Below are 15,989 nucleotides of genomic sequence, written 5' to 3' on the forward strand. Positions count from 1 at the left end.
CATCATCTTTCTCTGCCCTGCTCAGTTTTGTAAAATCAGTTTGTTAATCTGCAAGGACACGTTGAATTTTACTCAGTTACTTGTTATTTATCAGACTTTTGATTTTGGCTCTTGGCAAGAAAGGCATTTTCAAGAACACTGTGACCTGACACCTCTTTCGTATTTCAGTAGGGCTCTCCATGTACCCTGAGGAATCATCTGACAGTCATAAGACCAGTGGTCAGTACTCACTGGGTACCTTCAAGCCTGAGAAGGGGACTGTTCTTCTTTGTTGAGTACTTCTCCCTCCAGCAAGAAAAAAAGACTTCTTTTGCAAAAAATACTACTTGTCATCTCCTAGGAAACAATTTCTTTTCTACATCTGTACAAAGAGTGGGAAACCACGGGAACCTTAGCAGCTAGCCAAGTGGCACACACCAGCAGGCATAGCCTTGTCCAACACAATAATCGCTCGTGGTTCCCTTTTTCCTCTTCCAGAATTCTTCCAGCATCTGAGTACGTAACTTTTCCTCTCAAAATTAAGCTCCATTTATTCTGTTCTTCTGTCTTTTCTCTCTTCACTACCTTCAACCATTTTGCTGCATTAGCTGCTGTGTAGCTTTATCTCGTTGACATACACACAAACATCACACTTGACTTTTCAGCCTCCTCATCCTCTGGGGACCAATTCTCTAGCTTTCTTTTTAAGACTAATGCAATGCCATATTTCTATATCCACTTTCTACTTTCAATCCCATTTATTTTTGCCAGATTCACTTCATAATAATTTTTCAAGAAATCACTAACTTTCATGGGTGACCTATTTATAGCTTACTTGCAGCACAGGTTGATTGAACAAAAATGCTGTGTCAGAATGGTTACAGTGCAACTTCCTGCATCTAACAGTTTTTTTGAGTGCTTTCTCTGTACCATATCCTTGCAGAGACCTAACAATCCATTGTAGAGCCTAATTTTATTAGGCTACTATTTCATCTCTGTAGTTTTTAGAAGGGTAGCGGGCCTTAGGTTTGATTTGAAGAACCCCCTTTGGCCAGTCCTCCTGTCTTTGATTCCTTCACCAACATACCCAGCACACTCTTTGGTCAAACCCAGACCAAAACCAAGAGCATCAAATGGAAATCAAATCTGGTGTTGAAACAGAAACAAAATTTAAATGTAATCGAAAACTAAGAAATAATCTTAACATTGCTGCTGTTTACATGTGTAGGTAACCAAACTTCACAGATGACAGATTAAGCTGTCAGACAGAACTTTGCTTCTGAGAAGCGCCGAGTTGCTGTCTACAATCCTAACCAGACCTGCGAGCAGGCCATCCTTTGCCTACCTCAATGAAGAAGATTCAGTTCAACAAAGCACAGCCTATCAACCTATTTGGGCTTTGTACTGCCAGTTTTTGTCAGCAGTCCTTTCTGAAAGAGAGGCTGAAATCACCTTTCTCACTCCCTTGAAGAACGATCTAGCACCTAAGTTTAGGTCAGCCTGTAAGCAGAGATGCATTAACTTCTCTGAACTCTACACCACAGCCCCCTGTCCTGACATCACTCGAATTTCCCAATACATATTTTACCGTGAAATTACACAGTATGAAATCTCCAAAGTAAATTCAACAAAAACATGTTTAGTAAAATGTAGAAACTTTAATTTACATGTGAAACTACAACATATTCATAATAAAAAAACTGGTGACTAAACAAGTTACGCACAATTTGTAAAAACTGTTGAACATTGTTAAATAGGTCTGTACAACCAAAGATTTACAAAGTCCCTGTGCATTTTCTTCTTTTCAATGCACAACTGAATTTAAGGGTTCTGCTCGAATGTTCCCTAAGTCAAGAGCTGAATCTGTCTCTTCATCAATCTCACCAATGACAGCACTGTAATGAAAAACAAGTTATCATTTGTTAAAATCCTCTGATGCAAATCTGGAAAGTGAAGACTTCATTTCATTTTTATTGTTTGCATTTAATTGTAGAGCTCTATCACTTCAACTTCACATTTTCATGGTAATCTCCCACCTTATTATACCATTTCAGCTATCAGCCAACTCTGTAGCTGATGTACATTAGCTGACGCTAATGTAGCAAAAGCTGTGACCTTCCCAGACTGAAAAGCCCTTGACTATTCAGATTTTCCTTGACATATAACATTTCATACTTCTGGTTATTCTGACTTCTGCTCATTGTGCGTTTTCCCACTGCAGCTGTCTAAAGATCATGGCGTACCAGGTATTTATGCAGTGACACAATGATGTCTGCTGTTCTAATAGTCTTTCCAATAATCAATAATATTTCTTCTTCCCGGTTAATCAGTATTTACAAAGAACTAGCCAGAGACAACGACAAGACTGAGTCCAAGAGTAAGACATCTCCATAAAGGTATCAAGGTTCCCATGATGATTAGTGGATCAGAATGCCAAACAGCTTTCTCAATTCCATCACTGACTTATCTTCACTATGTTGGCAGCGAAGACAACACAAATGTAAACTGCTTATACCAACTGAACGTTCAAGTATTGACAGCATGAATGCTAATTTTATATTTGAATCCCTTTAGAATTCTTGGATGAAGAAAACCTGATCCTGGATCAACATTACCATTAACAGCTTTTTCAAAACAACTTTTCAATTTAAAACATTTCCTTAAAGACTGGCTGTTGTATCAGAGCATAAATTACATGTCAACAAACACAGATTTTTCATCAGATCTCATTCTCCTAGATATAAAAGAAAGAAAGAAAATCTACCACTTTTGATGTCTGCTTCATAGTTTCTGCTTCTGAAGTAGCAAAAACACATATGCATTTAAGATGATTGTTTTTAAAACAGATTTTCTTCAGAATCCTTAATAAAGTTGTGGGTTTTTTGGGGTTTTTTTTTTTGTGTTTTTTTTTTTAAAACCTACCATAAATATATTCCCTATTTTTTCCTAGTTCAACAGTCTTTCTCCTTTTAACAATCTTCACTTGCTTTTGAAACATACTGAGTGGCTGGTGCATACTCACTGCAAGCTTCTAGTATGCACCTTTAACCACACTGGAACACCCAGCAATATTTTATCCCTTGCCTGTTTATTTTTCAATAGCTTCCCTACCTTCTCAAAGTCTGCTTTTCTGAAGTTAAAGTTTCCCAATCTCCCCTCTTATAAAGTCACCAAATGCGTCTTTATGGGTATGTTAGTATTTGCAAGAATACAGAATCATTCCTTCTAATGAATATACTCCTGAATTTGTTAAGTATACCAAAAATATACAGTATTTTCTATGAAAGAATGTTTTGACTCTATTTGAGTAACATGGCAGCCTGGTATGGTGAAAAAAATCAAGTAGTAACAAAAAAACTTTGGCTTGTTTGCTACCTTGGCTTGTTGATCAGTTTTTTAATGTAGGGTGTTTTTTTTTTGCTACAAGGGTAAAGTCAAAAGTGATGAGGACCTTCCAAAAAAAATCTGTTTTCTCAATGACGCTAGATATAGACACCTAGATATAAACCTCAGTCCCAACATTTCCCATGAATATCCCTTGGAATTAGAAATGAAAATTCTTACCTAGGCTGGCATGACCAGGAACAAAATAAATAAATAAATCTGTTTTCAGAATGCTGCTGCAAAATTCATCTTCCTAGCAGGCCCATTTACCACAGCTTCTTTGCACTACTCTTGTGGCCTCCCCATCCCTTTGACACACCAGCTCTTCATTTCTCTGCATTTAATGAGCTTTTTCACTCACTGTGTTATGACATTTTGACATAAAAAAAATCAACTCCCACCTTCGATCTGCTACTACACCAGCTTTAACTATCTCGTTGCTACATTGTCAAGCCTGAACCTTTGAGCGTTTTTTAGAATACGGAGCATTCCCTTTTCCCTTAATGCTTATCTTAATTCTCCCTTAGTGTCCCTAAATAAATCCTATTAAAAGTTAACTTTGTATACCAGATTTCTGATCTGTTGCACGTAAGACCTGCCTTATCACATGCTCACTCTTCTCTCTCTTCCTCTGTTGACAGACCCTGCCATTCAAAGATTGGCATGAAGTTCATCTACACATGCCAAGACAAAAGAAAGAAAAATGCTGACCTTCATATTGACCCTTTCCTCACATTGCTATCACTATGTGATCTGGTTAATTTACAACTCAGATATTCTACACCAACAATATCTTAACATCACAGTGCAATCGCTTTTGCAACAAAAGCACAGCTATATATTTCATATGCCTCAGCTTTGATATCTCTATCAAAGCTATCCACAGACAGAAAGATATAAGATGCCTAGTCACCAAAATGCATAAAGATACATGACTGCATATGCATGTAAATATATATATATGCACACACTGAATTTTTTAATTGGATTAAACAAAAGCATGCTCTACTTACACATTATCACCTCTTACAATGTATAATCCCAGGACTACTTGCTCAACTCCTTGTGAAGAACTGAACACTCGTTCATGGCTTTCATCCAAAATCAAGTTAATGGTCTGATCAAAACCTTTGAGGGTTCCCTGAGGGGAAAATAAAAGCACACAGTAAGAAAGTTCTCCAACTGCCTTTTAAATTTATATCTTTGCTCTCAGTGATATCTTAAATAGCAAAGTGGCAACATTAAGGTACTAGAGAACAGATGCGCTGTTTAGGTTTTAATGTTAGTCTTACACACAAACAGCTGGAGAAGAAATCTTTGAAAATAGTAATCAATTTAATCAGAAAGTATCTGTATTCACTACTGAGCATTCATACTAACAGCTGCATTATTTAGCATGAGAGATAACAAAGTTTTATTTAGGTCCTCTAGACAACTGATTTTACAGGTTTTAGTCTTCCTTGTATGGAAATTTCCAGAAATCCAATGTTAAAAATAAAGTCAAGGAACAGAAAAGTTAGATTCTTACGTGCTGAACAGTACTGAAACCATTTTCAACATGCAATTTTAAGTAGCGTCTCTTTAAAGGAGGTTAGCTTGGTTCCACAACAGCGCTCAACAAAAATGAAGAATTTGTGTGCTACTTCAACATGACTTTAGAAAAATTATGAAAACTGATTTGTGTCATTTACCAGATTATGAAATTTAAGCTCATTTTACTGGGTGTGTCTGGGCTGGAGTTAACCTTTCCCACAGCAGCCCATACAGGGCTGTGCTCTGCACTTGGAGCTGTAACAGTGCTGATAGCACCCCGATGCTCTGGCCGTGGCTAAGCAGCACCAGCATCGCACCAAGGCATCCTCCAAGCCACCCAAGGCCAGCAGGCCGGGGGTAGCAAGGCACAGAGCACTGAAACAAACTGACCAAGGGCTATGCCACACTGCATGATGTTACACTCAGCCATAAAAGCTGGGAGAAGGGCAAGAGAAGGGAGGCTCTCGCTGTGAAATTGTCCAATCCTCCCAAGAAACCACTAAGTGCCTTAAGGCCCTGCTTCTCCTCCCCAAAATAAATGTCTCACCACAATCATTCTTCCATCAGAAGTTATTACCGCAACAGTACCTGGTAGAGTTCATTAAGGAAACATTTAGAGATATCTGAAATAGAATCATTAACATTTTCTGTAACATTAACATGACATAAGTTCGAAGGAGTCAGAAAAGCCTGCCAGAGGCCTTTAAAAACAAAAAACAACACCCCCCTATGCTTATTAGGCATATTTGACAACAAGTCTTGACAACCTCCTTCAAAGTTTCACTTCCCCTAGATATGCAGAGCTGTATACAAACACAAACATTACAAAAGCAGACTACAGTTTTGAGTTCAACTCTTCCCATGATTAACTGCACCGCCCCAGAACAGGAATGAAAACAGTTTTATTAACAAGATAGACAGCAATTTCAGACTAAGAGCTTAAAAACAGCCCAGGAGTGTGGATCCTGACTCTGGCACTCCACACCCCCGCATTATGAAGCTCTACCTTTCACAGTCTGATGATTACCCATCTATTATTCTAAATACTTAAACTAACACCTGAACTAATACCTAAACACCTGCTACATGCCCCACGAGGGGCCAGGCCCACTGTGGATCTCGCTCCTCACCGCAGCATTACAAGAAACAAACATGCGGGCAGCACTGGAGGCTACCGGGCCCTCTCAGATCTCCCCTTCTGTCCGCCACCAACCACAGGAGCCCCGAGCAGCGCGATGCGGCACGGCCGCGCGGTACCGCCAACCCGTTCCCAGCCTCCCCTCATTCGGCGAGGGCGAGGCAGGAGACCGTCCGTGCGGCGGAAGGATACGGTTGATGTAGTTCTCCAGGGCTGAGGTCATGGCGGCGGCTCCCGCGCTTGGCCTCGCACCGGCAGCAACGTTCCCGGCACCGCTCGCAGAACTACTTCCGGCACCGCTCGCAGAACTACTTCCGGCATCGCTTCCGTCGTGTGCCGATGACGCTCCGCCCTCTGCGCAGCCGCATGACCGCTGCAGGAGGGCGGGAAGAGCCCTCTCTAGCCACTGCGCACGCGCGGAGCCGCGGCGGGACTGGGTTTCAAAGGGCGCGCGCAGTTCAAGGAAGAGCCCTATGGGGAATGGGGCGGGGCGGGGCGAGTGGGCTGTACCAAGTGCAGGGCGCTGAGGGGCGCCGGGCTGTCCTTCCCCCGGGGGCGCGTGGCTCCGTCCGTAGGGAGACGGGTGGGAGCGCAGCAGTGTGTTACGTCGCGCCTGTCACCGGGTGTGAGAGGGTGGGGGGGGAGAGTTACGTCCTCAGCGACTGGGGCTGTGTTGTGGGCTCGGGAGACCAATGTCCCTCCTGAAGCACAGCTGTTTCTGATTATGTTGATTTTGGGTGGTTGCATTTGAGCGCTTCATAAATCTTTGTTTATTTGAAACACAGTGTATCTGTTAATAATTGGAAAGTATTGTCAGGCATTTAAAACATAAAGTGGATATTCAGAGTTGTCTATTTTATTCCCCACTCTGTAGTTGAAACTCTCAATAACGACATGAGTGAGGTGTCATCCTTTGTTCTCACTAACGGATGGAATCCTATTGAAAAGAAAGATCATGGAGCAAAAGATGCAGGCATGAATTTGGAGAAAACAGTGTTGATTAGCGTGTCTCAGTTCTGTGTCCCCTGACTTCTGCACATCCGCCTTTCAACTGTAAAAATACTCTGTAGATTTTATTTTTCAATAGGTGTATTGTTTTCTTTAAAGTAGAGAAGCTATTCTCTTACATCATACTCAGTCACAGAGACCTCACTGCGGCCATCCAGTGCTTGGGAGGAGCTTATAAGCCGGAGGGGGACCAACTTTTGACATGGTCTTATAGTGATAGGACAAGGGGGAATGGCTTTAAACTACAGGAGGGGAGATGTAGGTTAGATGTTAGGCTGAAATTCTGTACTTGGGGTGGTGAGGCAGTGGCACAGGCTGCCCAGAAAAACTGTGGATGCCCCATCCCCGGAGGCATTCAAGGCCAGATTGGATGGGCCCTGGGCAGCCTGAGCTGGTGGGTGGCAGCCTGCCCACAGCAGGGGGTTGGAAATGGGCTTTAAGGTCTGTTCCAGCCTAAGCCATTCTATAATTCATTAAACCTTATATTGGGACTAGAAGGTAATTATTATATGTTCCATCGTTGGTTGGTTGTTTTTTTTTTTTTCGTTTTTTTTTTTTTGACATTTTCCTTTTCATATTTTTCCTTCTTCTCTGTATAAAGATATTCATTTTTGAAGGCAAGAAATATGAGCTCATTAGGGTAAAAGGAGGTAGGATAAAATCTTAAATACTTGCAAAGCCACGTTGCCTCAATGTTTGATCCCCTAAGAATCTCTGACATACCTGTTTATTTTAACAGTATCCCTGAAATGAATCTCTGACATACCTGTTTATTTTAACAGTATCCCTGAAATATTGAGGCAGTTTCTTTTTCTTATTTTATGAAGAATTTCTAGGAGCCTGTAGCGGAAATGCTAAGTCACAGTGTGAAGTGGTGATTGAGCACCTGATGGGAAGGCAGGGCCAACCCAGGGGAGCTCAGGTGCACGCAATGCACCTGAGTAACTAGAAGGGGTGGAGCCAGGATCCATCTCTTCCCAGACCTCATTTAAGGGCTGGCAGTGGAGGCAAGGGCATTTCTTGCTGGAGATCCCTGCTTACCTGAGACCTTTCAAAAATAAGTAGCTCTTTTCTATCATTTTTGTGCCTGTTGCATTTGGGCTTGTTCTTGTTTGCTGTAGCCAAAGTCTTTGTCACCCTGCTGTTATCATGGTACCTTCCATCCTATTGTAGCATTACAGAGCCAAAGAACAAGGTTTAGGTGTGGGTTCCTGGAGCTAGGTTCCATGCTTTACTAAATTAGATGCTTAACAACAGCTGGCATGCTTGGTATAAAGCAACTCTGGAAACAGAATTCCTGACTTCACCTGCCCAGGCTCTTGTCAAATTTTTCCTGAAGATAAGCAGCTGTATCTGTCTTCTCCAAGTTCTTATCTAGGTTCAGCCTTCTGCTTGAAAGCATGGCTTAGCATTGTTCTCCTGCGTAATAATTCTCTCTATGGAAGTGGAAAGCTCTGATCTGAGCCCATCATCTTTATAAAGAAATCAGAGGTTCCCTATCTATCCTAGTAGCAAGTTTTGATGTTATGTTATAACCTGGGCCATAATTTGCTCTTTGGCTGAAGCTGTGCCACAGAGGACATGTAATTCACTTTGCTAGCACGAGGCCACTGAGAGTCTGAAACTGTGGTTAAAGTACTTGCCCAGCAGAGGGAAGTCATAGCCTCTGATTGTTTTACAAGCTCTCTTTCAGAACAGAAATCCAGTGGCTTTAAGATGCAGTGAATAAGCAGCCTTGACCATCTGTTTTTTTTTTTCATTGGTCAAGATCCTTTGAGTCTCGATTTTAGGTGTACAAATGCGGTATGTCTTAGTGTGTCACCCCAATCTTCTTTACAGAGAGAAATAATTTGTTTTCTACCATAGGATGAGGTGCATTTTCCACTGGAGATCTCCTTTTCTGTCTGGTGGCTATGAAAGGAACCTAGGTGACTAGCTCAGACACAGGGATTTCACAGATCAGCACTTACGTTAAGTCATGCAGGTTTTAATCCTGTTGGCCATAGCTGCCAACATGACATTGGTGTTAGGATGAGGAACATCCTCCCTTTGCCTTTTTGTTCTGCTCACTTGCTGCAGACTGCCAATTAGGACATAGCAAGTAGCTTAATATCAGCGTAATGGCCATTATGCTCTCAAATAATTGAAGAAACAAAATACCTTTGTAGCAAGGCTTTCCCTTTCTCTTGTCTAGCATCTTGCCTGATAATAACATTTACTCCTGTAATTAAAACCACTTTTTTTCTGCAGTTGATTCTCCATGCTTCAAGGTTTCTGTGGCAAGTGATTGCTGTGTTTTATGCTTTCTACACAAAATATAACCAACTAATCATGCCCTGGAGTGTCTCTGCTTACTTTCCTGCTTCCTCATATTCTGCCAGGGCAGGAAGGAAAGTAGTTGTAGGGTGTATTTGCAAGCAGTTACTGTGTGTAAACTTGTTATCTAGCCTCGAGCTGGCTAGATATCTGGCGGAACAGATGAGTGGATGATCTGTTGCTGCTGCCTCTGTGTATTGTTTATCTGTTTTCCATTTCCCCAAACACATCAGCTTCTTATGGCTTTGCTTTCCTTACCTATCAAGAAATAGGTATGTTTTATAGACCCAGCCATGCTAAAGGCTGGAATGGCTTTGTGGAGTTCTCAGGGGAGGAAGGGCCCATCCAGTACCACTGTGCCAAGCTCAAACCTTGTCAGATCTGGTGGAGAACGGTGCGGCACCTACTCTTCAGGCTTCCTTGAAAGCTGAACCTCTAATGTAGTGCTTGGTCTGCGAGAACAGGAGATTTAAGAAATTTCTTGTAACAAATCCTCACAAACTGGCAACATCTGTCGGCCTGTCAGCAATAATTGCATCCAGAAAAAATAGCACGTGAGGCTGGAAATAATGGAGTGGTACGTACTGGAGAAGAGGAAGCAGATGGCACATACTGCAGAAGAAAACTAAGCATCCCCAGGTCTCATGCATTTCATTACTTAATCCTTCTGACAGCCTTACTCATACTTTCTGGGACTCAAAGATTTAAACCTCTCTGATTTTTATCTACATTCCCAGAATGTCCCTGGCCTAACCCTATAGTTCTTCTTTAGTTTATACACACCCAAGCTGACTAAACATGACTGATGCCCACTTGTGTCTTCAGGATAAACAGAGACATCCCTTCACCTTGGCTTTGCTCCTGTGTGTGTAGGAACAGCAGAGATACAATATCAGCAGTGCAAGGACACAGATGATAGCTGCTGGCTGGGGAAAACTGGAAAGATCTTGCTCACCTCATGCATGACTAGCTGTGATCTAAGTGAGACATGCTTCATGTAGTATACTATTATATCAAATGACTGCTTTTTGCAACAAGACAACTGGAAAATATTATAAAAGGATCGCAGCCTGAAAATTGCCAGTAGACACTGAATATAAGTTACAATGCATCAGAAGCAAACCTGTCACATGAGCAGTCCCAAAGTGCTTTTTATTTATCAACAGTTAGCAAGCACCTGATATAAATTTTGTTTGTTATGATAGCAACTGCTGCTCTCATAGGAAACACTATGAAAAGACCTAATTTTACTCAGAGTGCCTTTATATTAGAAAGTGTGTATTTTTCCAGCAGTTTTTGCTAACACACTAAATATGATACAAGTCTTAATGACTTTACAGCATTCCCACTTAATATGCTGGCATAAAAAATAATAGTGCATGTTTCTGTTTGCAAGAAAACAAATTCTTATGCTTTCCTTGTTTTCAGTTTCTGCAGGTTTAAAAAAAAAATTTGTAGAAATGCGGTACGATTTTCCATTTAGGTGGTAATTTCAGGGGATGTTGTGAACTATTGGTAGAAAAAAATGTAATTCCTAATAGGTCATCTACCTACAGCTACAGAATTATAGAGCAAGTAGACTGTTGTTTTCATCTGCTCTAAGCAGAGTACTAAGACAATGCTATTGTACATAAAATGAGTAATAAGCCTCAAGTAACTGACATTTACCAGCGTGTCAGGTTCATCATTTTTACAGTCATAGCTGAAATTGCGTTTACAAAATTGCTCTCATGAAGCAGGCTTTTCATTCTGATAGATTCCCTCCTTCTCAAAGTATAATTCATCTTCTTGTGAAAGCATTGATCTTAATCCTTAGCCTCTGTTAAGATTACTAGATCTTCCAGTTTTAAATTTAAGGTTCTTTATCTTAACGCTCCCTGAACTGATGCCTGTTTGACCCCATTCTACTTCTTGTGTCATTTGTTCTGTGCAACATGGAGATAGTGTAAAAGGAATAGCTCGTGGTCAAAGGGCTCTGTTCAGAGGTGCCTTACACGCTGCCTGCTGCCAGATGTAATGTAAATGGGACCAAAAATTCAGTATAATTCTGCTTTGTAACTTAGATGGCATCATTATTTTGTGAAGTAAGGTTATTTGCTGTACCGCAGAGCAACCTTCTGGCACCAGGACCTTTAAAGCAGTTATGGAAGTGGAGAAAGAACATACTGTGAATTTGATGTTGCACAGAACAGGTGCTGAAATCCTTCTTGTTAGAAACATGTAAATGAAAAATGATCAACAGAAGAGGAGGATAAATAGGAGAAGCTGGCGTTCCTTTAACAGGCACTGAACTGTGTTTTGTCTAATAAAAGACATAAGAACAAAGGGCGTGGAGGAAGCTATTTTTCTTCTAGCATTAGACTGTGCTCTAAAAGGCAAAACTTGAACACAAGCAACCAATTGCACCAACAGCAGTGAAAAGATGTGGCACATGAGGATGGCAGATGCTGTGCTTTCTTCACAGCCTTGAAGAGGGCTGTCTGTTTTGTCATTATTTCTAGCTTAGGACTTTGTGAGCTACTGCTCCAGCTGGATATTTTCTCATACAACCCCCAAAATCTCCTTGGTAATGGCAGCTGGCATCTTTGTTCACTACTGGGGTACGTGCTAGCACTTTCACGTGGTACTTTCAGGTATTCTCTTCACATCCAATACTTAGTGTTTCTGCTAGCATCAATATTTTGAGTCTTTTTTTAGCTTAGTGTTCAGATATTGAGGCCAGTCAGCTGGAGTCAGTGTTGGGCATAGTTTGGGGCTTTTTGATGAGAATAAGGTTCCTGCACACTCTTTATCCTGGGACCTGGGCTGCAGAGCCAGCACAAGGAGATCTGGAGGAGAGGGAGGATTGCAGCTGCAGAGAGTGCTGGGGTAAGAATGGCTGGCAGAAGAAGGCATTTTTGAAAACAAACACACATGCATACAAACAACTCTGGGCTCTGGGACACGATAAGATGTATCCCTTGTCTGAAGGGGCTTTACACAGGTAAAGCTTTTTGTTTGAAGCAGATTTGCTTTACAGCAAGAAATTGCCTTGTGTTTGCAGTTGTTGGGTTCTTTTCCTTTTAGGCTCTGATAGAATTCTTCTCCTTGGACTACTGTGATCATGTGTTCAAGGCCTAATTGCCACACTGGAGTGATGTATGGCTCTGAAATTTCTGGGGTACTTGGGTGAGTATGTCTGATGTCTGAATGTTCGAGTTAGTTTTGCAAGTTAAAAGTGCTTGAGAAGTGGTGAGGAAAAGCGTAAAAGGCCTTTGGACATGTCCTTGTGTTAGAGTGCATGTGTAACTAGCTGGGGTGTGGAAGAGATACCACCACTTGCCAGCGTTGCACCTCAGAGAAGAGCTGTGTCGCAGAGAGCACAGTGCTATCCGTTGGTAACTGCTGCCTTTTCATTATCAACCACTGTGCTATTGCATTATTGATTAATGCTGTTGAAAGCTATTCCTGCTGGTCCCTGATGTTCTTACTGAAAACCACTTAATGTATCAGCCACATCTAATTGAATAGCAAGAAGAGTGAGTGAAATGTCATTCGTAAGCGCTCCTTCCCTTTATAGTCATTGGCAAAAGTATGTATGTCATTGAATATTGAAAGCATCCTGAAGGCATCAAATTTCCAGATACAATCCTGACTTGTTAATATTTTATTGAACTAATGCTAGAAATGCTACTACTGCTAATGTTGCTCTGGACTTACATGCTTCACTTACTGCAGGGACTAAAAGTGTTCTGTACATCTGAAGTATTACCATATCTCAGAATGATTGGTAAGTAATACTCCAATCAATTACTAAATCTATAAGTTGAATCACATAGACATTAGAAGAAATTCTGCAATTTCAGTAAAGTCAGTGGTGGAACTGCAAAAAGAAATTAGCTAACTTTTAAACATTGGTATTATAAATAACACCGAAAGACTTCAGTCAGTATCAGGGCCTCGTTATGCTGAACTCTGTACTGATGCATGCAAGGAAAGACGAAAAGTCTTGGCTGCAAGGAATTCACATAGTGAGTAGCCAAGACACAGTGCTGCATGAAGGAGATGCTCACTACAGGCAGGAAGCAAAGCAAATTGGTTTGCTAAGGCCACTGTGTACCACCAGCAGAGACCAAATTCAGATTTCTGGACTGTATGCAATTTCTCAAGTTTATTTTACAGTGCACTTTTGATGCTTGTGGAAGGTTGCCCTGGTTCCACTTTGCCGTATATCTTTGTGTGATGATGGACATGTATGGACATTTCCTATCTGGCCTCTTCCACTTCCCAGAGACTCCAGTTACTCTGATACCCGCGTTCATTTCATTCTCTTTTAGCCTCTGAGGAGTTCAGGAGTGGGATGCAGACCTCAGTACACCACCACGCATGAGGTAAAGCACTGTTATCATCTGCCTCACGTGCTTGTCTTTTTATTTTATTTTTTATTCAATAAAATGAAAAAAGAAATAGAATTAAATGCACCTGAAACAAGATCATTAGAATGGAAAGAGTACTCATTGCTGTTCTTGTTGAATCTGACATGATATATCAGGGTGTTGATATATCTTTTAGAAAGTGGTCTGTTTTCTCTTATGCCAGATAAGTGATGAGGCAGGCGTGGAAGTTAGCTGTCTCCTGTGCAAAACAGGCCACCACAAACTGCAGCACAAGATCAAGATAAGACTTTCATTGTGCAAGTCTCTGCTGCCCTGAAGCTAATGAGCACAATCTGTTTTCGCAAATGATTTCATACTTTTGTTCTTTATTATGAATATATACAGCACTTAAGTGTTTTCAGTATTGGCTGACTCCAGTATTTTGTAGTCACGATTGTGGTATTTAAACAGGAGGTGATCTGTTCTGCACATGGAAAAGGGGCTGTGTTACAGAGGAAATAATAAAGTGTTGCTGGTTTTTGGCAAGAGGGTGTTATGACTGTTTTCAAAGAATATACCCAGTGTTCATTATTTTCAGTACAAATCTATGGTGATTTGAATCTGATTTCTGGTCTCTACTTGAGGAGCATTATCATTGTGTTAGAAATGCAAGCATAATATTAAATTGGAAAGCTTTTACATATATACAGGTTTGTCTGTTTCTTTTGTAGCTGCTATATAATATTAGTCCCCAGTTTCAACCTAAGAGCTGTGCTTACTGAGATGAAATGATCAGTACCACTTGAGTCAGTACTATTGTAAATAATGGAGACCTTTTTATAAAACTTCGTGATATTGTTAATACCCAAAATGCACTCAGTATGACAAGCATTACATTGCCTTTGATTTTTTTTTTTTTTTTAAAAAGCCTTTCAAAGATTTAGCCTGGTGGCTGTTTTTTAAATGCATTTCAAGACTTTCTGAAAATCTTGAAATGTAAGCATGACATGTTTGTACTCTGAAAATGTATTTGGTGAGGGACACCTAATTGTCTTTTCCCAGAGAAGGCCAAGCTGGTAACTTATCTCTGGTCACTGGAAGAAAACTTGCTTTGAGACTTGAATACAGACTTTCTTTTTTCTGTTGCAATACTCTTGAATTATTTTTACAGGAGGGTTTATGTTTGGGGTATACATGCCTAGCTGAAAGGTAGGATAAACTCTTGAAACATGCATCACTTACATCTCGGGAATAAAATCTTTCCAGAAAAATGCCTAGCTTTAGAAACTGTACATCCAGGGACCATGTTTGTATATATTGTAACACACAATGCCAAGTATAATGCCAGGTTTTCGGCAGCAGGTCTATTTTTTCAGTTTAAAGCATTGTTGTGCTAAATTGGTGATTAATCTGTAATGTTCCAGCTGAAGAAAGCCTGAGTTCAGAAGGGTACAATTGCTGCTCTGGGTTTAGACGTTGTCCAGCAAGGGGCCTCTGTGTAACACAAGGATTCCAAAGACAAATATTTGAACACAGAAATAAAAAGAGCGTGAAGGAAGCTGGCAACAAGGTTATGCCAGTTAATGCGTTTGAACAATGCTAGTGCATTGGATTTAGGAGATGGGTGGAGTAGAACCCTGATGTATTGTATCAGATCCTGTATTTTTGTTTTCCTCATGCAGTTCTTTACCTTTTTTCCCCCCCCAGCTTTGTTAGCAAGGATTGCAGAACTATCTATTACAATATGTCAGATTGAAGCAAGTACTGTAATGCAAGATCCATAGAGCAACTGAGAATACTGATGCAGCAGCTTGGCTGGCAAGCTGACTCTATCCTGACAGAGGAATCTGCAAGAGGCAGAGGCTTCAATTTCCTCCTGAATTTTATCAGGATCCAGAGTCTGCTGTGTAACACAGTGGTACCCACAAAATGGGAGTGGGTCCCTATAGCAACTCATAGACTGAGAGGGATTGCTGTCTAGGATTATGGGACACAATCATAGATGGCAGGGGAAGAGCATTTGAGGTTTACGCACAAGTTACTGTAGAATGCACTTCTGTATTTGTCCATGCAGGAAGCACCTGGGGAAAAGAGGACCTGGGACTGGCTACTGGAGGGATCAAGTGGAGCGCAATTCCTGGACTCAGCTAAAGCCAGTTCTTTGTGTTTTTCTTGGCAGTTTGCATCGATGCAGCGTAGGCCTGATTCTGATTCTGTGAAATCAGTGTTTCAGTTTAGCTATCTATTCTTCTCAGCCACTACAAAGACATGCTTTG

At 41.0% G+C, this 15,989-nt stretch overlaps 1 protein-coding gene and 1 long non-coding RNA gene across 5 annotated transcripts in view; one reads left to right on the forward strand and one right to left on the reverse strand.

Moving 5' to 3' along the window:
- On the reverse strand, positions 1,618–6,381 carry LSM8 (LSM8 homolog, U6 small nuclear RNA associated). Its single transcript, XM_021384838.1, has 4 exons — positions 6,227–6,381; positions 5,444–5,484; positions 4,377–4,504; positions 1,618–1,874 (listed from the first exon to the last, which is right to left on the reverse strand). The coding sequence occupies exons 1-4, from the start codon at positions 6,255–6,257 to the stop codon at positions 1,784–1,786; spliced, it is 291 nt and encodes a 96-aa protein (XP_021240513.1). The 5' UTR covers positions 6,258–6,381; the 3' UTR covers positions 1,618–1,783.
- Positions 8,009–15,989, forward strand: part of LOC110392580 — a 60,238-nt gene continuing 52,257 nt past the window's right edge. For 2 of the 4 annotated variants that reach the window (XR_002434491.1, XR_002434492.1), the window contains exon 1: positions 8,013–13,728. This is a non-coding gene — a long non-coding RNA (uncharacterized LOC110392580). Of the gene's footprint in view, positions 13,729–15,989 lie in introns of all 4 variants that reach the window. The other 2 variants (XR_002434493.1, XR_002434490.1) reach the window with 2 other exon arrangements.

The sequence above is a fragment of the Numida meleagris genome, chromosome 1 (genome assembly GCF_002078875.1).
Source record: "Numida meleagris isolate 19003 breed g44 Domestic line chromosome 1, NumMel1.0, whole genome shotgun sequence".
NCBI lineage: Eukaryota > Metazoa > Chordata > Aves > Galliformes > Numididae > Numida > Numida meleagris.

What these genes read in the sequence shown, in the direction of transcription:
- LSM8 (XM_021384838.1), bottom strand. Translation starts at nt 6,257, where the DNA reads ATGACCTCAGCCCTGGAGAACTACATCAACC. An exon ending in CTGATGGAAGAATGATTGTG is followed by an intron (nt 4,505 to 5,443) that starts GTGAGACATTTA and finishes TTTTCCCCTCAG; the next exon opens with GGAACCCTCAAAGGTTTTGA. An exon ending in ATTGTAAGAGGTGATAATGT is followed by an intron (nt 1,875 to 4,376) that starts GTAAGTAGAGCA and finishes TTTTCATTACAG; the next exon opens with TGCTGTCATTGGTGAGATTG.